A 25859-nucleotide genomic window follows, 5' to 3' on the forward strand; every position below is an offset into this window, starting at 1 on the left:
CTCGTGCCAGTACCTGGAGAAGGATCGTGCGATGCTTGTCTCGAGTTACGCCGCAACAAAGATCATTTCCAATGTCTCGTTAGCATGATGACACTCAAATGTTAAGACTAGCAAGTAGTGTCCATTAAAATTAAACTCACTGTCGTCCCAGGAGCAATCACTGGCATCGGCGGAGCGGTCTGACCGGACTTCTCGCACACAGACTGCACATTTGGTTTTGACGACTCAGTCATACTAGTTAGTAATGAGACAAACACTACATGAATGTTTTGGATAATCAGCAGAAGAAACTTACCCACAAGGAGCTCGTACATTGCCCTTGCCTGCATGTCATTCCGTGCCCTCTCCTCCTCCAACATCTTTGTCGTCCTCTCCTCCAACTCCCGCTGCCTCTGCGCCGCCTCCGACAGAAGTTTCTCCGTTCTATCTCTCTCACTCTGTATAGCAGCCTGCAACACCACTCTTCGTTAGCATTTGTAATCATTGATGGAAGCGCACACAATGTAATGGAGAAAGATAGCTGAGTACGTATAACTAACCTTCAAGGCGAGTTGGACTGGCCGTTCACGAGGCCTTATCTCAGGAGCGGATCTCGACTGGCGTGCCTTGATCTCCGGGAGAGTGCTAGGACAACGGACAAGTCCATCTCCAATGGCTATCGAGCCATGGGACCTCCCGCCACCAGCTATCATCACCAGCTCTGGATCAATGGGATCCTGGCTCGGGTTAAAGTCCTCCCCTTTCCTCGCCTTCCCTTCATCTCTATATTTCACGAGCTTGTCGTGGGAGGAGATGTTGGTGAAGTTGTTTGCATCATCGAGGTCAGACGGAGAGAATGCCTTGACTTTCTTGTAAGAGGTAGTATGGGCCATGGCATAGAGGTCGCACACCTCTGGCACCTTATCCGCCTTATTGTAGCATGCCTGAAAGAGAGAAACAACGTAAATTAGTAATTAAAGGGCTCAAGCTAGCATGATGAATGAATTGCATGAATCATGAAGCAAACCACATACCCAGTTCCGCCCGAACTGATATAAGTTGGAGCTGCCTTGATGGTGTGGCACACCTTCCATTTGGGCACGTTTGTCCTTGGCCGCGTTGTGGACGGCTAGCCATTCTTTTGAGCACCACTCATTGACCAACACCTCCCAACAATCCATCCGATCCGCACACCATCTCGGAGGCGCCTAAGTTAGCAAATAGAAACTTGAGCGCTACGGCTATGAATTACTAAATGAAGGAAGTAAGTACAAGGCCTTAAGAATTACCTTCATGTATATATTGCTCCTTACTCAGGAACTTCTCGCGGCACGCCGGCTTGGGCTTCTTGATACCACGCAAGGCGTAGTAGTCTCGAACAGCCTGCACCTGAGCCTCGTGCCGTAAGTTCTGTAGTAGGCGCTTGCAGACGTTCTCGATAACATTTGCCGCCTCCTCCTCGTATCCCTCCTCACACCTGTAGAATGTCTGCAATCAAATGAGACAATATTGATTAGTACAATTAATAACTAGCTAGTTGAAGATTTTTAATTATGTAAAGGAGAAATTACCCAGAACTTTCTGATCACCACGTCTGCCCTCGTGTCGCACAAGACACCGTCGATAATCTCACCCGGCGGGGCCGGGGCAGCCAAGTAGTGCTCCCAGCTCAATCCAAGCTCTGGAAGCCAACCCTCACCAGGCAACGTGACAAACCCCGGGAAGTTTTGCCGGCAAAGCACTCCAATGACAGAGTTGGGCCGGCGGACCTTCTCATGGTGGTCCCAACCCCTTCAGCATGACAAGGCCAACGCATTAGATATTTGAAGAAACGTGAATGCAGAAGGTACAAAAATATTAAATGCACTTACCTCTCCCCATCAGGGAAAATCAACCACCTCTGCTCGCGGGTCGCCGGCACGGACGGGAGCCGTGTACAACCACGCTGGTAGACGGTGCCCCCCTCCTCCTCAATATCAGTCGGCTCCCCGTCATCATCAACATGGCCACTCGGCCCCTCAGGCTGATCCGGCCAGGTACCCCATCCAGACGTGTACTCGTCCGGGGTCTCGTGGGCCGAAGGCCTGTGGACCCAAGGCTCATGGACCGGAGTCCGTGTAGCCTCCTCCACGGACGAGTCCACCCTAGCAGTCACGTGCTCGGGTGAAACAGCTGGGGGTGGCGGCGAGGAAGGCACCCTAGCAGTCATGTGCTCGGGTGAAACAGCTGGGGGTGGCGGCGAGGAAGGCACCCTAGCAGTCACCCTACCTCCTCTCCCGCGACCACGTGCTCCAGCTCCTCTCTTCTTCCCTCCCTTTCCTCGTCCCCTGCTGGGCACCGCGGTTGACGAAGAAGGGCCCGGCGGTGTCGCCATACTGTCCAGCAACGCTCGGCGGATTTGTGCGGGTGGAATGGAAGACCTCCCACCACGCGCCGACGAAGAAGGGGCCTCGGAGCGCTCCGGACCAGCGCCCACCATCTTTCAACACCTGCCATGACAAAGAGTAAACAAAATTAATACATCATAAAAAATACCGACATGAATAATAATATATGATGTTTTTCATAACAAAATCAAAAAATATATATGATGTTTAAATCTACCCGATCAACACAATTATATATGATGTTTCTCATAAAAAAATCAAAAAATATATGACCTAACTCATAATTCACAAATATATGACCCTGTCGGGGTGCTGTTTCGGGGTCGGGGTATCGGGGTCGGGGTCGGGGTGTGGTGTCAGGTTGTCGGGGGTCGGGGTCGGGGTGTCGTGCCGGGGTGTCGGGGTGGCGTGTCGGGGTCGGGGTGCCGTGTCGGGGTCGGGGTGCTGTTTCGGGGTCTGGGTGTCGGGGGTCGGGGTGTCGGGGTCGGGGTGTGGTGTCAGGGGTCGGGGGTCGGGGGTCGGGGTCGGGGTGCCAGGGTGTCGGGGGTCGGGGGTCGGGGTCGGGGTGCCAGGGTGTCTGGGGTCGGGGTCGGGGTGTCGTGCCGGGGTGTCGGGGTGGCGTGTCGGGGTGTCGGGGTGGCGTGTCGGGGTCGGGGTGCCGTGTCGGGGTCGGGGTGCTGTTTCGGGGTCGGGGTGTCGGGGGTCGGGTTGTCGGGGTGTCGAGGTCGGGGTGTGGTGTCAGGGTGTCGGGGGTCGGGGGTCGGGGTCGGGGCACGTGACAGCCTTTTATTCTTCTCTTCTTCTCCTCCTCCTCTTCCTCCCTCCTCCTCCTCCTCCTCCTCTTCTCTTCTTCCTCCTCCTCTTCCTCCCTCCTCCTCCTCCTCTTCTTCTTCTTCTTCTTCTTCTTCTTCTTCTTCTTCTTCTTCTTCTTCTTCTTCTTCTTCTTTCTTCTTCTTTTCTTTCTTCTTCTCCTTCCTCCTCTTCCTCCTCCTCCTCCTCTTCTTTCTTTCTTCTTCTTCTTCTTTCTTCTTCTTCTTTTCTTTCTTCTTCTTCTTTTCTTTCTTCTTCTCCCTCCTCCTCCTCCTTCTACTCTTCTTCTTCTTCTGAACTAAAACTAAAACTAATCTAAAATAAACTAAACTAATAATAAAAACTAAAACTAAACTGAAACTAAAACTAAAGTAAAACTATAACTAAAACTAGGGTTTAGGGTTTCCTCTTCCTCTTCTTTTCTTTCTTCTTCTCCCTCCTCCTCTTCCTCCCTTCTCCCCTCTTCTTCTTCTTCTTCTTCTTCTTCTTCTTCTTCTTCTTATTTTTCTTCTTCTTCCCCTTCTACATATTCTAGCACTAAAACTAAACTGAATCTAACACTAAATCTGACACTAACAATTAAACAGCAAAAAAAGAAAAAACAAAAAAAACTCACCGGAGCGACGGCGCCGAGCCGGCAGGGAGGCGGGGGCGATGGGGCGGCGAGGTGGTGGGGCGATGGGGCCGCGGTGGCGCCGGGTGGTGGGCGGGTGGTGGGGGCGGCGGGGCGGTGGGGCGGTCGGGCGGCGACGTGGTGGGGCGCCGGGGCGACGGGGCGGCGGGGTGGTAGGGCGATGAGGCGTCGGCGCGTGGGGGCGGAGGGGTGGTGGGTCGACGGGGCAAGCGGCGGCGGGTGGCGGGGGCAGCGGCGGGTAGTGGGGGCGGCGGCGGGCGGCGGCGGGCGGCGGGGGCTGCTCTGGTCGTCGGGGAGGAGAGAGGGAGAGAAACAGAGAGAAGGGGCGGGGTGGGGCTCGGCCGTTAGTTAGGTCAGTTCTTTGCCGTCCGCCCACCCTTTGCCGTCCGCTTTGTTTCCTCTTTGCCGTCTGCTAGCAGACGACAAAGAGGGGGGCCGTTAAGTTTTTCCCAATTAGCTTGTTTAGTGGGGCCAGCTCTCTCTTTGCCGTCAGCCAGCGGACGGCAAAGAAAAGGCTGATGGCAAAGACCTTATTTGCCATCAGCCTTTTCTTTGCCGTCTGTTTTCTGTAATCAAAACCAGGTAACATCGTATGCAGGTGGCAAAACCAAATTTGCCTGGCATATTTCCCAACCTCCTGCTATTCCAGGCTCTAGTGCTCAGTCATAAACCTATTGCCCGCTCCGCTTTCCCATTCCTATTGCTTTCGGTATCTGAATCTTCCTGGCAGACGGCAAATAAGCTAATTCCAGTAGTGGTTGTGGAAACCCACATTCCTCGCCTACCATAGCTAGACGTTGGAGTTGGGACCATATAACCAGCAATTATTTACATATTCCATCACATGCATTACGATGTATCACAGTTTAGTACCACATTTTATCATAGTTAAATCAACAAGCTAACAATAAGTTGCCCAACTGCATATGACAAAGCATGTAGAAATTTTCATAGAAACTAATATGAGAGTATCGATCATAGAGAACACATTACGCCAATACAGAAATAGTTGACAAAAAAACTCAGCTTCATCATAGCAACTTGCAGTTAAGCTCAACTCTGTGAAGAATTGTCCTCTTCTCCAATCATCTTCTTCACCTTGTCTGGGGCGGACTTGGCAGTTTCAAAAACTGTCTCGATGGCCTCGACGGCTCCTTGCGCACTCTGTGCAACAGCTTTGCGGCTTCTGGCTACCCTCGCAAGATCAGGAGATTCGTCAGCGCTCTTGGCGTAGTAGAGCCTTCTGTGTGTCTACTAGGGTCCTCTCCACATAGCAGAGTGCGAACACCAAGTATCCAACCAGCCTCGAGACAGCGTCCAGGGTTGTAGGAGTCGGCTCCTTCATCTAAATCGCAAAAAGTTGATAGTTAGATAAACCACATTTATAAGAAAGCAATTTGTACGAAAACCCTCGACATATTTCTTCGGCTGGTACTTTGACTGTCGGTGATGGTCATTCTTCACCTTCTCCTCCTATATCAATGTATCATAGGAAGAGGAGAGGCCAGAACGACCATGTACGACAACAGACGGTTCATCTCCCAAGTGGTTGTATATATGATGTACACTCAATGTTATTTCGACCAATTGTGAAGGTCGTCCTTCACCTTCTCCTCTGCTTTACCAAGTTCTCAGAGGAGGAGAAGAGGAAGGACGGCCCCTACGACAACAGTCGGCATCCTCCTCTCAAAACAACTCTATCTCAGTATGTGGATTTTGAGTGATAATTGCCCCGACCCCCCATGAACAAAGAATGTATCTAACAATATCAGCAGACTAATTAAGTATTACCTATAAAAAACATTAAATAGCTACATAACAATATTAACATCACTATATTAAAATTTGGGCATGAACTATGCTTTAAAATGGACGTATTAAGTGCTAGAAATTTGGCGAAACGGAAATAAATCAACATTTCGCCAAAACATTAGCTCTTATTATGAATCCCTGTAAAGAAGTTCCTATAATCTACGGTCTACGGTCTATGAATATGAATAAAAAAGTTCCTATAATCTACAAACAAAGAGTGTAACTAACAATATCAACATCACTACATAGAGATTTGGGCATGAACTATGCTTTTAAAATGGACATATGAAGTGCTAGAAATTTGGCGGAACGGAAATAAATCAACGTTTCGCCAAAACATTAGCTCTTATTATGAATCCCTGTGAAGAAAGTTCCTATAATCTATGGTCTACGATATGCGAGTATGAATAAAAAAGTTCCTATACTTTACGAACAAAGAGTGTAACTAACAATATCAACATCACTACATAGAAATTTGGGCATGAACTATGCTTTAAAATGGACATATTAAGTGCTAGAAATTTGGTGAAACGGAAATAAATCAACGTTTCGCCAAAACATTATCTCTTATTATGAATTCCTGTAAAGAAAGTTCCTATAATATACGGTCTACGTTCTCCGAATATGAATGATAAAGTTCCTATAATCTACAGTCTATGGTCTACTGACAATATCAACATCACTACATAGAAATTTGGGCATGAACAATGCTTTAAAGTTCATATAATCTACGGTGTACGATCTACGAATATGAATAAGAAAATTTCTACAATCTACGAACAAAGAATGTAACTACAATCCACGATCTACAAACCATAGCCGTAACCCGGCCCCTAACCCACGTACTCTAACTCTAACTCTAGCTACCCTACCAATGTGGATGGCGGCCACGACTGCGGCCGTTGGTGTGGGTGACGGCGACGGCGGGGGCGACGAGATCGTACCGGTTCCCATGGCGATGGCGGGGCCAACGGGGGCGGCGAACATGATGGCGGGGCCGACATGGACGGCGAACACGACAGCGGGGCCGGGGAACAGGACGGCGCCGCCGACGGGGGTGGCCGAGAAGACGACGGGTTACGGGGCCGACGAAGAGGACGGTGAGGCAGAGGCGACGACGGCGCCCAGAGCGAGATCCATGGGACAGTGCGAGTGAAGTGAGGGGATGATGGGGTGCGCGTGGGGATAAAACGTGTCCGTGCTGCGACGGGCGGCAACTAGCGACCGCCACAGCTATGTTCTGACAAAACAGGATGACTGGCAAGGATAACTAGTGGCGGTTGCTAGGAGTTGCCCACCACTGCTATGGCATCTGCTAGTGGCGAGCATTAGCAACCGCCCATGGCAGCTGAGTTATGCACACGAGTCCCGCCCAGGTAAACATATGTGTGGCGGGTGGTCCTCTGCGCCATTCACAGTTTGTCATTTTACTGTGGCGGGTAGGTTTTGTTACCCGCCACTGCATGTTTTCAAAAATAGCTATGGCGGGTGCCCCATCTCGCCCGCCAGTCATTGGGGTTCACCTATAAGCCCTTTTCCAGTAGTGGCAGCAGTGGCAGCAACACATTTAAAGAGCAAATTATCAAAATATACTCAACACATTCACAAAGCAAATTTCCAAACTAGATAACTCTACATGATTTACCGAGCGACAATAGGGGTCATAGGTTCCCTAGGATTGCGGAGGCTAGATATGGAATGAGAGGTGGGAGGGGGCACGAATTGCTGTGGGTTTATGGTATTAAATTGGGGGGTTTCGATAAGACAGGTTGGGGAGTGGAGGAGCAGATTTACGGGCGCCAGCAGGACAAGCTACGACAGTCTTCAAACCTACACACGTCCAGTCTCAAATGGAAAGCAGCAGTAGCACATTTAAAGAGCAAATTTTCAAAATACTCATCACATTATGACCATTAAATGAGTGGGTCAGCATAATCACCAATCAAATAGCAGCGATGTTTTAGCACCTAGCCAACACAACCCACCAATCAATCTAAAGCTAAGTAATACCGCTCAGAATTGCTCAATGAATGGATTGAAGGTGAGACAATGGAGCTCAAAATATGCTCACGCCTCAATGTAGACAATAAAATTCCATGTAGAGCATAACCCTAATTTCCAAATATGGGTGCTATTTACTATTGAGTGTTATTTTCATACTCCTCTAACCTAAGTTTACACTGATATATTACATTGAAACTGAGATATCGACGATTTCCTATCTCGTTGTGAAGATAAATGCAATTTCCATTCAATGAAAAGTGCAAATTGCACTCTCACCTCTTTCACCTGCTACACATTCTAGAAAAGCGTAAGTTACACATACAATCATTGTAGTTGACATTGTGTAGTTTCTTGAACTGGAATGACTCAAGATGATCATGTAGGCAGTTGTCGACATGAACACCACATCCTCATCATAAACTACCAAGTATAGGTACCCCCTCTCATTTGAATTTGACGGCAGTAGTTTGTCTAGTTCAATATTTCTAGTCCACGAGCGCAACTTTCTAGTCAACGAAACAAAGGCAACATCATTAATCTCCCAATACAAAAAATGGAAGCTCTCCTAACATATTGACATGATAGTACCATGAGAATAGGTAAACTACATAAGCATCACATTTGCAATATCCACCCTAATACCATATGATTGCGTAGATTAATCATCGGAATCAAGCATCTATAGCAGCAATATATCTTTCTAGTGCATGAAAACGAAGGCTGGAGGCACAAACCTATTCCCATCCTAAGTCCAAAGGATCTCTTCCGGTACTCGACATAATTGAATGACCCCTTCTGCCCATGTCATGCCCATCCTCCTCCTACCCTGCCACTGCCCTTCTTCCCGCCAGAACCTCTCTCCTCAGTACTCCCGTCGTCACTGTACTTGGGCAGCGACACCTAGCCACCCTCGATTGCGCCCACATCCTCGACCAAAAGTTCATAGTGACGCTTGAACTACTCGGCTCTCTTCTCCCGAACAACACCCTCTATCCTGTTCCACACGGCCTCACCCTCCACTAGATCCACCAACACAATTACATTCTCGAATGCCTTGTCCTTCTCCCGCGACCACTCTCGAGGCCTGGACTAGATCCAGACCCCCTTTTCAATTCAACAATGCTGGTTATATTTGTTCCACATGAGCTCACCCCCTCCAGATCCACCATATCCAACGCATTCTCGAACACCTTATCGTGCTCCCGCGTCCACCCTCCAGGCCCAGACCTGGATCTCGACCCTACTTTCCATCAACGGCGTTGGCTATGTTGTTCCACACAGCCTCACCGTCCTCCGGATCCACCAAGACCTATTCATTCTCAAAAAACATGTCCTACTCCCACATCCACCCTTCGGACTGGGACCCAGACCCCTCCCCAGTCACAATGGCTGACATGTTCCCCGGCCCCGAAGAAGAAAGAGAAGAAACTAGAAAACTCTATTCCACGGGCAAAAATAGGGGTCAGAGGTTCCACAGGATTGCGGTGGCGAGATATGGGAAAAGGAGAGGGTTGAGGGGCCTAGAATTCCTGTGGGTTTAGGCTGAAAATTTGGGCTGTTTTGACAAGAGAAAGAGGGCTTGGTAGTGGAGGAGTAGATTTTACGGGCGCGACCGGGGCAAACTATGACAAAACGTTAAACCTACACATGTCCATTCTCAAATGGAAAGCAACAATTGTGGCAGAAGCACATTTAAAAAAGGAAATTTCTAAAATTTAATCAGCACATATAAAGAGAAAATGTCCAAACTATATAGATCTACAGGATTCTCCGAGCAGCAATAGGGGCCATAGGTTCCTTATGACTATGGAGGCTAGATATGGGATGAGAGGGGGGAGGGCGACTCGAATTGCGGTGTGTTTCGAGTAATAAATTTGGGGGTTTCGATAAGAGAGGTCAGGGAGCGGAAGAGAAGATTTACGAGCGCCAATAGGACAAACTACAAGAATCGTCAAACCAACACATGTCTAGTCTAAAAAAACAGTAGCACATTATAGAGCTAATTTTAAAAATAATGAGGACGCTATGAGCATTAAATGAGTGGGTCAGCGGAATCGCCAATCTAATAGAAGTGATGTTTTAGCACCTAGCCAACCCAACCCACCAAGCAATCTGACAGGTAAGTAGTACTACTCAAAATTGCTCAATGAACGGATTTAAGGTGAGACAGTGGAGCTGAAAATAAAATTCCATGTAGAGCACAATTCTAATTCCCAAATATGTGTGATATGCACTAATGAGTGTTATTTTCTCACTCCTCTATCCGGATTTTAAACCGATATATTTCATTAAAACCAGATATCCACGCTTTCATATCTTGTTGGTAAGATAAATGCAATTTACATTCAATGAAAAGTGCAACTTGCACTTTTTCCATATTCTAGAAAAGTGCAAGTTACACTTTTTACAATCATTGTAGTTGGCATTGTGTAGTTTCTTGGATTGGAATGACTCAAGATGGATCAAGAAGATGCAGGCAGTTGTCGACATGAACACAACATCCACAGCATAAACTACCAAGTATAGGCAACCTCTCCCCCGTGAATTCGAGGGTAGTAGATTGTCTAGTTCAATATTTCTTACATGGACCCATGAAGGAACACCATTAAAAAAATATTTATCTTCCATGATAGGGCCCAATGCCCAAATCTAGGAACAAAATGGATGGCAGTCTCAAAGTTAACAGTGAGTAAACAAAAGGTGGCTCAACTAATGTATTCACACCATGGTGCCGTGAGAGGAGGTAAACAACATGAGCATCAGATTTGCAATATCCTCCCGAACAACATATGATGATTAGACGGATCAATCATCCGAAGCAACCAATCAAGCATCTAGAGCACCTGTGTAACATTCTTGTCAACAGAAACAAAGGCAATAACATTAATTTCCCAATACACACCAAAATATGCTCCATTGACGTATTCACACCCGAGTGCCATGAAAGTTGGTAAACTACGTGAGCACAAGACTTGCAATATACTCCCTAATACCATATGATGTTTACAAATATTAATCATCCGAAGCTACCAATCTAGCATCTAGAGCACGAGCACAACTTTCTGGTGATCGAAAACAAAGGTAAGAGCATTAATCTCCCAATAGATACAAATGGAAGCTCTACTAAGATATTCACACCCAGTGCCATGAGAGTAGGTAAACTACTTAAGCATCAGATTTGCATTATCCAACCCGATATTATATGACGTTTACACGGATTAAGCATCCGAAGCAACCAATCAACCATCTAGAGCACGAGCCCAACTTTATGATCGACGAAAACAAAGGCAATAGCATTAATCTGTCAATACACACAAATGGAAGCACTACTAACATATTCACACCCCATTGCCATGATATTAGGTAAACTACTTGAGCATCAGATTTCCAATATCCGCCCTATGCATAGATTAGTCATCGGAAGCAAGCAATCAAGCATCTAGAGCAGCAATATATCTTTCTAGTGCATGGAAACGAAGGCTGGAGGCATAAACGTATGCTCATCCTCAGTCCAGAGGATCCCTTCTATTGGTCCTGCTCGATAGATTTGGATGACCCCTTTTGCCCATGCCCTCCCCATCATCCTACCACTACCCTTCTTCCCATTGGAACCTCCCTCCTCGGTACTCTCGTTGTCACTGTACACGGGCATCGGCACCCAGCCCGCGTCAATCGTGCCCACATGTCCACCAATAGTTCAGACTGCCACTTGACCTCCTCAGCTGTCCCCCCAACAATATCATATATCTTGTTCCACACGTCCACACCCTCCATTAGATCCACCAACACAAGCAAATTCTCAAATGCCTTGTCCTTCTCCAGCATCCACCCATGAGGCCCGGACATGGATCCAGACGCCTTTTTCACCTCAATAACGCCGTAAGATTTGTTCCGCATGGGCTCATCCTTCTCCAGATCCACCATAGCTAGCGCATTCTCGAACGTCTTCTCGTGCTCCTGCGTTCACCCTCTAGGCCCAGACCCGAATCTCAACCCCTTCTTCCCCTCAACGCCGTCGGCTATGTTGTTCTAGACGGCCTCACTGTCTTGCAGATCCACCAACACCAGAGCATTCTCGAAGACCATGTCCTACTGCCACATCCACCCTGTCCCCTCCTCAGTCACCATGGCCGACATGTTCCCTGGCACCAAAGAAGAAAGAGAAAAAACTAGACAACTCTACAAGATTCGTTGGGCGGCAATAGGGGTTAGAGGTTCCGCAAGATTGTGATGGCCAGATATGGGAGAAGTAGAGGGGCGAGGGACCTGGAATTGTCGCGGGTTTAGGCTGATAAATTGGGCTCTTTTGATAAGAGAAAGAGGGAACGGTAGTGGATGGGTAGATTTACAAGCGCCAGCGGGACAAACTATGACAAAACGTCAAACCTATAGTCGTCCATTCTCAAATGGAAAGCAGCAGCAGTGGCAGCAGCACATTTAAAGAGCAAATTATCAAAATATACTCAGCACATTTACAGAGAAAGTTTCCAAACTAGATAGCTCTACATGATTTACTGAGCGACAATAGGGGTCATAGGTTCCTTAAGATTGCGGAGGCTAGATAAGGGATGCGAGATGGGAGGGGGCTCGAATTGTTGTGGGCTTAAGGCATTAAATTTGGGGTTTTTGATAAGACATGTGGGGGAGGGGAGGAGCAGATTTACGGGCGCCAGCAGGACAAGCTACGACAGTCTTCCAACCTTTCACACGTTCAGTCCCAAATGGAAAGCATCAGTAGCACATTTAAAGAGTAATTTTTCAAAATATTCAGCATATTACGACCATTAAATGAGTGGGTCAGTATAATCATCAATCAAATAACACTGATGTTTTAGCACCTAGCCAACACAACCCACCAATCAATCTAACAACTAAGTAATACCGCTCAGAATTGCTCAATGAATGGATTTAAGGTGAGAGAATGGAGCTCAAAATATGCTCACGCCTCCATTTAGACAACAAAATTCCATGTAGAGCATAACCCTAATTTCCAAATACGGGTGCTATTGACTAATGAGTGTTATTTCATACTCCTCTAAGCTAAGTTTAAACCGATATATTTCATTCGAACCAAGATATCCACGTTTTCCTATCTCGTTGTTAAGATAAATGCAATTTACATTTAATAAAAAGTGCAAACTGTACTCTCACCTCTTTCACCTGCTACACATTCTAGAAAAGTGTAAGTTACACATTTTACAATTATTGTAGGTGACATTGTGTAGTTTCTTGGACTGGAATGACTCAAGATGGATCATGCAGATGTAGGCGGTTGTCGATATGAACACCACATCCTTATCATAAACTACCAAGTATAGGTACCCTCTCTCCTTTGAATTTGAGGGCAGTGGTTTGTCTAGTTCAATATTTCTATCCGGGACCTATGAAGCAACACCACTACAATTGATATTTTGTTTCCCTAATAGGGCACAATGCCCAAATCCATGAAGAAAATGGAGCGGAGTCTCAAAGTTACACTATAAAATTTGCTCTATTTTCCGACGATTCACTTGTGTCATGTATAACCTTTTCGTCATGGAAATACCCCGGTGACGTTTTCCAGCCGTCACCGAAACGTCATCATAAAAAAGGAAAAAAAATTGACGGTACCACTTTTTTCGCCACACAAGATTGCATTTTAGGTAATGAACCAAAAAAATATCACCGATGGCCGTTTCCGGTGATGGCCCAGACTGTCACCTACATGAACGAAGCAGATCGATAATAGATAACAAAAACACTTCCAGCTCCAAGACAACTAAAGCCTAACCCAAGACAAACAAAGCTGAAATGAGTTGCCCCCTAATAACAAGTGAAAAAGGGGGCAGCAAAGCGCGTGTTACTCTCTAGTATTGCTACTTGTACGTTCCCCTGTAACACCAGATCACACAGCAATAAACATCAAAGGCTTGATACGGGCCTTTAGCCATCAAAGTCGCCTCGTGTGTTCTCGCGTGCGTTTCATTAAAGGCTCAAGTGTTAGGAACGTGCCTGTGCTAGCTAGCCTCAAAGTCCATCCAGCAGCTAGCGAGCTAGCTAGCTTGGCACGTACTACATGATTGTTATCCAGAATGCCGTGAGATCGATCTGTTTGGGAGTTCTACACTAGTGTATCGCCCGGAAAGAAATCTGTTTGCCGTCCGTCGTTCCGCCGGAAAGTCAACAGCGGATCGCTGCGTCGACGTCGGGACCAAGCCCAACAGAAGGAAAAATAACCTCTGAGACTGTCCGGCGTGCGCCGTGGAATCTTCCCTCTAGGCTGTGGCGGTTAGACAAGAGCAAGAAGTGTGGCGACGGGCGGCCCACAAACAGCCGACGAGCCGCCCGCGTGCTCCCAGCCTTCCCATTTTGCCATGACTCCGGAATGACGTGCTGGAGGCCTGGAGCTGCGGTGTTGATGCGTGCCGGCGTGCTCGAGCTCAGGCGTCGCCATGGCGTGGAGCTCCGGCGGCGACTAGCGTTGCATGCGGGACCCACTTGTGGCTCGAGCCTGGAACAAGGGAGGAGAACGAGAACGACTGAACGTGTGTCTCGCCAGCCTTGTTGCATTTACATGGCCTAATGGACTTTTTTTTCTTTCTTTTTTGACTGGGTTGTGGTAATGACTAAAAAAATGCCAATTTTGGAGGGCAGGCTTGAGCTCATCCAAGCATGCCCCTTATATTCACCGTTGATTGGGCATGCAAGAGCAACTCCAACGCGCACCAAAACTGTCCGCGCGTGTCTGTTTAAGTCAAAACAAACATAAAAGTCAACGTGGCGACTCAAATGGACAAGCGTCCGCTTCTTATCTGCGTGACCCATTTCAGTCCCAAATATGGGCCGCGTTTGCATGTGCACGGACACAAAACGGACAGACACCCACCCTTATCCTCCTTTGGCCCTTTAGTCGGTGGTATATTGGCCATTCCCTCTTCCTTCCATCGACAACTAGCACACCCAAGGTTTGTGATTCTATTGTACGATTCTACGACTTTACGATCCATATTGACTCATATGATTCTACGATTCTAGTTAGTAAAATCTACATTTCTTTGATTCTGGTAGTGAAGATTCTACGATTTGCGACCCTATCATTAGGGCTCCGATCCGATTCAGAATCATGACTCTGACAACGTTGAGCACACCCGACCGTCCCACCCACCGCCGCCGCCCAATTCCGGTGCCTAGGTCAGCCGTCTGCACCCACATACCTCCCCCAGTAGGACGCCACCTCCCAACGGTCACATACTCTGGCGTTTGGTAGACCGTTTCACCGCCGCCGCACCCCGACGTCGGCGCCACCACCCTCTCGTCCCCCTCCCCGCCTGCCTGCCGCACTCAAGCGCGGCAACCTTGCTCTCCGGATGCCGCCACACTCGCCGAACGCCGACAAGCCTACTACCTGGTATCGGAGAGGAACGAGGACGAAAGCCGGCCGCGAGGATGAAAATGCTTATACTCGTTGGGCGCACGGGGGCGGTCGAGAAGAACCAAACGGCGAAAAATTGGACTAAACGTGTGTATGTATGAGTCTGCTTGTTGGAGTTGCTCTAAGGGTGAATGTTGATACCGGCAATGCACGACAAGTAACCCTTTCCTATCTAACTCCTAAGATATGTGCAATTTTCGTTCAATGGAAAGTGCAACTAGAAAAGTGTAAGATACACTTTTTACTAAACTGAAGTTACACATCTCTTAGTCAACCGAGACATTAGAAAATCTTGGTCAACCTATAATTAACAAAATCGAGTAAGATATGCATCTCTTTCTATGCTACTTCATGGGTTTCCTTCTGTGTTTACCAACGATCCTTGAATAGGTGCATAAATATGAAGCTAAAATTTACTTTGGTCCACTGCAGTTTTCATATCAGCATAAGTGTGCTTGCGTGCTAATTCCCAACATTTTCCAGACAATTTGAATGACTCTTCCGCTATGTCGTCCTCCAATGACAAAGGACACGTTTGTCATTGTGTTTGGACCTGCAAACACACCAAGGAGCCACCGTTTAAAACTTTGACAAAAATAGAGAAGACAGAAAAACCATGACGTAGGTCACGCGACTACGCCTTGTCATTGGTGCGAGCAAGTATAGAACCAACCACCGCACAAGATACACATACCTCTTGGTATGATGTTTTTTAGAGCAAGCTTTGTTGCCTCTCCGAGGTTTAATTGAACAAATGACAAGAAAGTTCCCGAAAAAGCGGTGGAGATCGACTTGGCAGGGTGTTATAGCAAGCAAGGTTTTGGTTACCGAATGAGGCAATTTTACCCAAGGGGGCTGGTAAACATGGTTACCACGGCTACCAAGGAATACCGAGAATATTTCGAACGAATTTTATAGTTAAAATTTAAATTCAAATAAGTGAATGAACGAACATTCGAACCAGAGACCTCTCAAAACAAGAACTAGGTTTCTATCAACACGTCAGAACCAACTCTCATGGCATTAATTAGACCCTACGTACTTTACTATAAATCAAGCGTTTTTGCTTGGTATGGAGATTTACCGAGGGGCACGGAAATACGCGGTAACCATGGGAAATCTCGAAATTTCGACCGGTAACCAAAACCTTGATAGCAAGCCGTGCTTTGCTCCTACCAAGACTGGTATCTCACGGTTGTTTTCCACTCTAGACTCCTCTATTCTCGCGTGGTGTTCCTCGGAGTAATGAGGAGGTCATCTATGTGGTCTTAGAATGGCAAACAGTACTATTGTTTTATTTTTGCACCTTCAAATACGCTGGTAGCCACTATTGATGAATTGTTGATTTTCTTGGTCGTACCTGTAACCAATCAAGCCAATGATCCCACATAGTAGCCCGCACATTTCGCGGCCGCATCAGACTGTCACAGAGAGTAAACACCTGAAGATAAGTTTGTGCAGGTGCAAAGATGAGTTTGTGCAGGTGCAAAGATGACAAGAAAATCGAGAAATAACTACACATGAGGATGAGTATGTTATTAATCGAGAAATAACTATATTTAAGTCGACCGAGTCATAGTCAGGACGGAGTATATTCAAATGCAAAAGCTGGTGAACCAGCTTGCCGTGTGCATTATTTGGGTGCATGCATGTTCCTGGCCAGGCTAGGCCATTGGTCAGACGCGCGGGCGCAACAAACCTTTCCGTTTCTCTTTCAATAATAACCGGAAGACTGGCCAGAGAATATGCAGTCTGGCACCAAGCTGGCGAAAATTAATAGATTCCGTGGAAGGCTTCCTTGACTTCACATACACTCCTCTATATACGGTGGTGCCGTGGTGGGTTGGTGAAGGCGACATTCACCCAGACCAAGAGAGAGATCCAAGACTTGGCCGGCCGGCCGGAGGAGATCGAGAAGGAGGAGGAGACATGGTGCGCGGGAAGCTGGAGGTGCTGCTCGTCTCCGCCAAGGGCCTCGACGACTCCGATTTCTTCAGTAAGTAACCATCGAACCTATCCGCCGGCGTCGGCGCGTCGCCGTCATGTAGATCATCATCGGACCTTCATCCCTTTCTTGGTTGCATGTATGATGATCTCTGCTGCTCCTGTTAATTAGTAGATAGCATACCTATGTAGCTGACCGCGGTGAATTCAGTCACTACTGAATCTGTCTCTGCCTGCGTGTTCTTTTGTTCGTCCCGGCAGAGGATTGAATATCTATGGGAGAAGGATCTGCACCGATCGTCAAAATTAAGCACCTGATTATCATGTTGTCCTATTCAGGAATTAATTTTTAGTTCGTCAGCGTCTGCTTGATCTTCATGACTAGATCTCCGATCTGATTGCTTAACTGCTGATGGATCAGATAGCATGGACCCGTACGTGATCCTCACCTGCCGCAGCCACGAGCAGAAGAGCACCGTCGCATCAGGTATACATATGCACCTATGCATAGATCGTCCATGAGAAATCACTGTCATCTCCTCTCGTCAGAAATTCACTCGTCGTGGAACTTACTTATTACAGGAGCAGGGAGCGAGCCTGAGTGGAATGAGACCTTCTTCTTCGCCATCTCCGGCGACGCTCCGGAGCTCAGGGTCAAGATCATGGACAGCGACGCCCTCTCGGCCGACGACCTCGTCGGAGAAGCATGGCAAGTACTACCATACAAACACACCTCCTGTACTCTCGGATCCAACCTGGCACATTATTATTCCTGCAGAAATTCAGAACACCCGTTTCAGCTGCTGCCTGCTGGTTCTGAACTTTAACTGAATTTTCTTCAGCATCCCGCTGGAGGCGGTGCTTCAGGAAGGCAGCCTGCCGCCGGCCGTGCACCGGGTCGTCAAGGACGAGGAGTACCGCGGAGAGATCAAGATCGCGCTCACCTTCACCCCGGCAGAGGTAATCGAACATACTCCTACATGTTTGCCCTTGGCGCATCGTCGTCGTGGCCGCCATGATCTGACTGCAATTCTGTCGTCTGCAGGAAAACGAGGAGGAGGAGAGCTACGGCGGCTGGAATCAGTCCACCTGAGAAAGGCTAGCGAGCCAGCAAGATGGTGCTGTATGTCTGTCATAATGGATAGAAAGGCTTTCGATCTCCTTGATGTGTATGACAGACAGGGCATTCAGAAAAAACGAGTAAAAATAGGGGAAATATGTATCGATGCATGAAGTACTAATCAAGCAATTCACCGCATCATTTTGTAATGCATATCAACAATACTTACGCAATTCATAATGGATAGAAAGGCTTCCGATCTCCTTGATGTGTATTACATTCAGAAAAATGCGTCAAAATGGGGGAATTATGTATCGATACTAATTAAGCAATTCACCGCATCATTTTGCAATGCATATCAATACTGCTTAAGGAATTCATTGTACCATTTTGTTCACGTCAAGGCTAGATTTTTTGGACCGCAAAAAAAGTCCACACCCAGAAAGTAATAAGGAAAAGGGGGAATTTAATGGAAATGGGTTCGGCGCATTAGGAGGAAACCCACTGTCGAACTCCGCACTCGGAGTCTCGGGCGCATTGGGAGCATCCTAGTCCCCGCCACCGTAATCCCTGGCTGCTCCTCGGGCTTGCCCGATGCCGTCCTCATGTAGCAGCGAGTATGGATGGAGTAGATCGGGGTCCTGGCGGTAGGAGGGGTCGACCCCGAGTAGTGCACGGCTTCGAGGGAGGGGCCGGGGCAGGACGATCAGAGAGGTGGCCTGCGGGAGAAGGAGGGGGCGGGCCGGAGGCGCTGCAGGAAGAAATGCTCCATTTGAACAGCATAACTTCTAAAAGGCTAAATATACGGACACTGTTACTCTAAACCAATTTTTCTAGAAGCATGGCAGTTTATTCTTTAAACATAATGAAAGCGTTGTTCTAGATTTAGTGCCGTTTACATGGCAATCTATATCTAATAATAAATTCATTAGTGCATCTTCACACCAAAGTTGCAAATATTACCATCGATGCCACCTATAAATGACAAAAAATGTTTCACACATAGGAATTCCCAACCGGCCCACGGAATAGGTCCTCCTATGCTGCACTCTCTGTACTTGGAGAAGACGCAGCGCGCCCGTTTGGGCCGGCCCATGTGCGGGCAGCCTGTTTTTTTATTTTTTTTCTTACTTTTTAAAATTTTCCGCTTTCTTTTTTCATTCTTTAAATAATTTGGTACATCAAAAGAGATTCAAATATTTAAAAACGATTTTTTATATAAAATGTTTGATAAGTCATAATTTTTTTGTGGATTTAAAAAATGTTTGCAATTTTGGAAACAAATGTTTGGAAATGCAAAAATGTTCATGTTTTTTTAAAGTTCGTGCATTAAACAATGGTGATGAAATTGAACAAAATGTTCGCCGAAATTTTATCTGTGACGCAACAAAATGTTGTCAAGGCCTTTGGAGATTATGATTTTTTTTCTCCCGTTGCAATGCACGAGCCCTTTTGCTGGTAGACACTAATGCAACTTCTCCTATGACCATTTTACTGGTCCTTAGCTGCTGCCCTTTTCCTTTTCAACATCATGTGCCACTTATGCCACTAATCACTCCACACTTCATAAAGATGCATGTATTTACTATACTGTCCTCTTCCTTTTCCACATCGTATCACTTTTGCCACTGATCCCTCCAAAGATGCATTGTATAATGTGTCTACTAAAAGATCTCTTTCAAATATAATAATGTCTACAGAAATATACAATGCGAAATGACTCACTGAGCATTAGTCACCGAGTATAATTTTTGCAGGGAATGTCCAAAAAGCATCCGAGTCACCTTGGGATTGAAAGTTGGAACTGTTGAATCCTTTCTCCTTTACAAATATGAATATGCTTTAGTTTTTAACTGCAACTGAAGTACTTTGAAGTTCCTACTTCCTTTTCTCTAGAGAGATGAACAACCTGAGATGAATAATACTACCAGTATACATGACTTTCCATTCGTGCCATAATAATGTTCAAGTGCTGGATTATTCAAATAAATGCCAATATATGCTTTGAGTGGATGCATCATGCATTCTAATAAGTACACAAGCACCTTGTGACTGATATACCTAATTTGTTGAAATATATGCTCTGCTGGTATGATGTAACCAACTTGTTAGACCTAAAAAGAGTTTGATGCCATTTTTTAACCTTGATTAAAGTGAGTGACTTGTGTGGTATGTACATAGTAAAGCATACATAAAATATATTTTGCTTAAGTGGATTATGGGTCCTATCTGAACTAACCTTATGACAGTGAGGGTTTGATTAATTATCCTGATGCTGAATGTTTGACGTGTCTTGATGGGCAAGTAGTGGTATATAAGCAATCATCTTTGAAGTTCTAACAAACGATAGTAATGGGCAACACAGCACCTTATGCTGTTTCATTTCTCTTAAGGTTTATCTATGGAGTTATGCATATACTTACCAAAGCTGCTTTTAACCAAGGTACAAGTACATACGTTCTTAATTTCTACAGGCATGCAATAGCCACAATGTTCTTACTGCCCATTGCTTTTGCGATTGAAAGGTATGCAGAGTTTTGGTTTCTTAGTTACCTAGATCTGGATGTCATCTAGGAAGCATGCACTGAGATTTATTTTGTAGGAAAACTGCCCCACAAATGTCATACAAAGTCTGTCTGAAGCTATTTGTGCATGCATTATATGGGTAGGTCAAAGTACGAGCCAGAAATGTTTTTATACATTTGTTATTCTTGTTTATCAAATGGCACTGTTAGATTAAAATATTATTTGCAACAGTGCATTATTTTCTCATATTTTTTCTGTTTTATTGGGATGAGAGTATTAGTGTGAGAATGGTGACATGAAGTTGTTACATATCTATCCAATACCATAACTGTATCATTATGTTTGTTCTTATCCAAACTTTATATGCTTGAAACTCTTTTGTGTGCCTTTGCAATATACAAACTTCCTTTATTTCATTAATTCCTTGCTCGGTCATTTTGGTTTTAGTGTAGTATACTCATCACCTTCATCAATGGCAATCTGTCCTTTCCGGCAGAGAATTTCAGTTTTACCAGATTTAATATATACTTCCAATTGTTACACTAATTGCAAAAATTGTTGTTCATTTTTGTGGGGAAAGTAGGTATTTTCTTAGGTTAACTGATCAACTTTCTACGGAAGTGTTGTGCAAAGCTCAGAATTATGGAAATAGTTATTGTATTAACCATACCATCTTTTTTCCATCGTACAATAGACCCTTTGGTATTTCTTAGTTAAACTGTTTCATTTCTTTTATTAATGTTATACATCTTATACTCTTGTTTCATTTCCCCAGGATGTCTGCTCCTTTTAACATATCATGTGTTGGCCTCAAATATGCTTCAGCAGCTTCTGCTTCTGCAGTAATAAATCTCCTGCCAGTTTTAACTTTTATTTTGGCTCTTCTGTTGGGGTATGTGTTATTAATGATAACTGAATTACTTCCTAAGGCTAGTTTTTTCTTTGCCTTTTGGTAAATACTCCTTCCGTCCCACAATATAAGATGTTTTTGCAAGATATGTTAGCTTGCAAAAATGTCTTATATTGTGAGACGGAGGGAGTACAATTTAAATATGTCATCAAACTAAGTGTGAGTGGGAGCAGATGATATCACTAACTGAGTTATGTGTGTGGAACGATTGGAAGTATCACCTATAAGTGTTGTAAAGGGTGGAGATAACACCTTTGAGTGGTAACTTTCTCTCTCATTAATTTTGCTGCCATAAAATAGTACAGTGATTTATATTTAATTATATATAGTAGGAGTGCTAATCAGTTCCTATTGGTTATGTTCATCTGACATTTGACCAACATCCCTAACTTATTAGGGTGTACCAATTTTTTTATCCGCACTAATTGAGTACCATTGTGAAATTTGTTTATTGCGCTTCTTTGAATTTAGTAAAAACTATTAGCTAAATGCTTGTGCTGCTACGGAAGTTATTTTCTGTTATATATTACAGTTGTTAAATGCTTCTGCAAGATAGTCCATGAGTTCGTACAAACTTTAGAAACATCATCTAAAAAATATGCATTAGTCAAATCAACCGTATGTACATCCTCTGAAAAATGGATGACAGCTGTGGTAATTACTAATAACTTAAGAAGTGAATGCACGGCCACCAACTCTGATCATTACCATTAGTATTTAGTAGTCTAAACATATATACTTTAGTGTAGATGTGAGTGCATTGATGAACATGGTGTAGTAAAGATAGTGGGACTGAAAATTAGTTTGACTTGCTTTATATACAATGTGAACTTTTATGATAAAAATTCCGTGTAATAGGGAGTGATTTGTTCTTCTCCTTATGGTAGAATGGAGTCTTTGCAATTAAGGCGCTTCCATGGGATTATGAAGGTTTCTGGTATAGTGTTTTGTGCGGCTGGTGTTACTGTACTAACGTTATACCAAGGACCGGAGCTCAAATCTGTTGTCCATTATGCTCTTTTTCATCACGCGAGTCAAGTTGATACTCATCCCTCAAGGAGCTGGATATTGGGAATTCTCCTGCAGTCTCTTGCGACTGTATTGTTTGCTCTTTGGACAGTGTTTCAGGTATGCATCTCGCTGTGTGCACAGGTTACACAATCAAGTGTGTGCGGGCATGTTGCGATGCTAATTTATTCATCCTAAATTTAGCCTGCATGTTGCTTTCTAGGGCCCATTGCTGGAGGAGTATCCATCCATACTGCTTAACACTAGCCTTCAGATTGTCTTTGCGACTGTTCAATCTTTTTTTATGGCTCTAGTGATGGAGAGAGACTTTTCAAGATGGAAGCTGAGCTTGGATGTAGGTCTTGTCGCTATCGTCTATTGTGTAAGTACAAGAATCCCCTCAGGAGCAGCAAATCATTGATTCATTAGAAGACTGTTACCGTGGAAGTAGAAAACAAAAATCCTAATCTCTGTGAAATTACTTCACTTGTAGGGCGTATTTGTTTCCGCATTGGTAAATTACCTGCAAATCTGGGTAATCGGCCGGTGCGGCCCAGTATTCCTGTCCATGACAGTACCCCTAACTTTGGTTATCACGGTCATTCTGTCGCTACTCATGGGAGAACCGGTTAGCCTTGGAAGGTTCATTTCTTAATGTTTTCTTGTTAGACAGAAAAACTACACCAAAAATGAAATTCTCTTGAAATTTTTCCTCTGATAAACAGTGTAATTAGTGGAGCGCTGATGGTTGGTGGTCTGTACAATGTTCTCTGGGGGAAGAGAATAGAGCAAGTAGCTCTCTGCAAGCAAGGAGGTGGCAGAGAACATGCAGCATGCTTTGATTTGGAGGAACAAGAAAGCGGCGCACCAGTTCCATCAACGCAGGATTCAATCAAGCCAGTGCCTGATTCGAAAGACCCAAATGAAACGGTGAGCAGCAAACGTTGTTAGGTGTAGAAGAGCTTTTGCCTTGGGTCTGCCCACCAGAAGCTGTTGACACATCTGTAATACTGCGTCCATTTTTATTTACTCCGCACATTAGCTTTGACCAAAGTCAAACTTTATAAGATCTGATCAAGTTTATAGAAAATAGTATAAACTTTCATAATAATAAATATATGTTCAATGTTAATTCTAATGGTACTGGTTTGGTATTTGGATTAATAATTGTTTGTATAAATTTGATCGAAGTTCACAAAGTTTGAGTTGAGACAAAGCTAATATGTAGAGTAAATGAAAACGGAGGGACTACTGTTTACTGCCGGTCAGCTATATATAGCAGCTTTAATTGCTTGTTCACGGCTTCAAGAAAGTCTTTGCTTTTGAGCTCCTGTTGTAGAGGAAAGGAGATTCTGACCGTTGCAAACGCGTGCTCTCGCGACTCCGTGGTGACGCGACTGGTGACCCCGAGAAAGGTGCTCCCTGGGGCGGTGTCCCCATGTGGTGATGGTGGGGAGGGTCTGCCGGAGCTGGGATGGCCACCGGCGGGGAGACATGTGGGACGGAGCCACGAGTTAGCCGTTTTTGGGCGCTGGCTAGTGTCTTGGACGGAGGAAGATTTGCGGCCGGATGTTGACCTGAGCCTGGCCGCCACAGGAGGGAGGCAGACGCCGCCTTGTCGTGCTGGTGTTGTGGCAGATGCAACAACTAGGTGGTATTTGGCAGGGAGTGCTACTCATCAGATCTCGAAGTCGGACGGGGTGCTGGCCACGAACGTTGGCATGCTGTTGGCAGTGTCGGAAGAGTTGAGCCAAGGTGATATCTAGGGTATTCGATGGTGGCAGCTTTGGCTTCTGGTTGGTCTTACGGATGCGGATTTTTACAACATCTGCACCGGGGCCGCGTTATCTCAGCGGTTGAATTGTTGTGCTGTACCTCGAGATGTCCGTCACAGAATCCAGTTTTACGTACTCCTATGAGGTAATAGCACCCCAGGTACCCTAACTTGCACCCAACGTGATGATTTAGTATCAAAGTTGCAAAACTTGACCAAACCATACCTCAACTTGCAGCCAATGTGATGATTTAGTCCCAGGCCAATCAGAGCTCGCCAATTGGCTGGACCGGTCAGCGCGCGCAGTTTTGCACAAAACCCCCTGCCGTTTCACTGAATCAACCCGCAGTATAGCACACCTGAATTAAATCTGTCGGAATCGAGTTCACGTCCGGCCAAGATCCAGCTCCACTCGTTCCCCATCTGCCCCCTTGCCCCCTCAGCTCCAGCATCAGCTTCTCGACGCCGCCAGCAAGCTCGCCGCCGCCGTCCAGGTCGCCCCCATGGTATCTTGGAGTGAAGGATCGAGCTCGTCGTCCGACGGCTACTCTGTGACAAGTGAGGTTAGTTCTGTTGCAGTTAGGGATTGAGCAAAAATGGGGAAGGGTGTATGTTCTTGAGTAGCAAAATTTCAGCATAGATGATGCCTGCCTCCTTGCTGACTAGAATATGTTGTAAACAATGTTGTAGGCTCCTGCTCCTGCCACCGTTTTCTGCTCTGAGTGGATAGGCCTTGCTCCAGATCTTGCAGCTAGATGTGAACACCAGTGTGTGTGTGAGAAGTTTGTGTGCTTTGAATCAGTTGATAGTGGAAGGAGGTATCTTGCTTGTGCACAAAAGGTCAGTAGATGTACCAAAACTTGCAATGTGTCATCTTACTTTGATCTGTATAAGAGTGTGCCATGTAAATGTGGAGGAGTGCATTTTCAGTTAAGAGCATCTAGTTTGTGAACTTAATTGAATCTTTGAGTTAACAGCATCTTGTTAGTGAACTGAAATGAATTTAAATGAAATAACATAACTTAACTGAATTAGAATGAAATAGCTGAACTTATCTGAATTTAAATTCAGTTAACTGAACTTAACTGAATTCAAATGAACTAACTGAATTCTATTCTTATCTGTTAGGAAATACCTAAATGCAAGTTTGTGGAGTGGATTGACCCTGAATGGCCTGCCACTCTGAAGATGAGTTTAGCCAGGGTTTGGGGCATGTATGATGATGAGAACAAGCTAAGGCTCAGGGAAAGTGTAGTTCTTGCTGAAGAAAATTTTAGGGTTGTGAAAGAGAAGGAAAAGATGGAAAATGATCTGAGGTTTTTTAAACTAGATTTTGCTAAGATGGTGGGTGACAAGGAGCAGGCAATTACTGAATTGGGCAATGCAAGACTTGCTCTTTCTGACCTAAAGGAAGAGCTTGAGAAGAAGAAGATGTCTGATAAATCTACCACTAGCATTCATCAGGTTCTGAGGGCTAAGGCAGACAAAGAGAGGGATGAGATGAAGCAACAGATGGACAACATGAAAGAAAAGTTGGACAAAGTGGTGTCACAGAGGGATGAGCTGAAGAAGGAGAAGAAGAAACTAGAGTACATGATTG

General features: G+C 45.5%; 1 protein-coding gene and 1 pseudogene across 2 annotated transcripts; both read left to right on the plus strand.

Annotated features, from left to right (window-relative positions):
• The first annotated feature begins 16686 nt into the window (after positions 1-16686).
• On the plus strand, positions 16687-18304 carry LOC123056129 (elicitor-responsive protein 3-like; annotated as a pseudogene). Its single transcript, XR_006426674.1, has 5 exons — positions 16687-17033; positions 17403-17468; positions 17564-17690; positions 17824-17941; positions 18027-18304. The product of XR_006426674.1 is annotated as an elicitor-responsive protein 3-like (transcript).
• Positions 18305-20472: 2168 nt separating this feature from the next.
• LOC123050684 (WAT1-related protein At5g64700-like) lies at positions 20473-23609 on the plus strand. Its single transcript, XM_044473442.1, has 6 exons — positions 20473-20706; positions 21343-21459; positions 22365-22605; positions 22709-22867; positions 22979-23127; positions 23211-23609. The coding sequence occupies exons 1-6, from the start codon at positions 20660-20662 to the stop codon at positions 23434-23436; spliced, it is 939 nt and encodes a 312-aa protein (XP_044329377.1). The 5' UTR covers positions 20473-20659; the 3' UTR covers positions 23437-23609.
• Positions 23610-25859: the final 2250 nt, after the last annotated feature.

The sequence above is a fragment of the Triticum aestivum genome, chromosome 2D (assembly GCF_018294505.1).
Source record: "Triticum aestivum cultivar Chinese Spring chromosome 2D, IWGSC CS RefSeq v2.1, whole genome shotgun sequence".
NCBI classification, from domain to species: Eukaryota; Viridiplantae; Streptophyta; class Magnoliopsida; order Poales; family Poaceae; genus Triticum; species Triticum aestivum.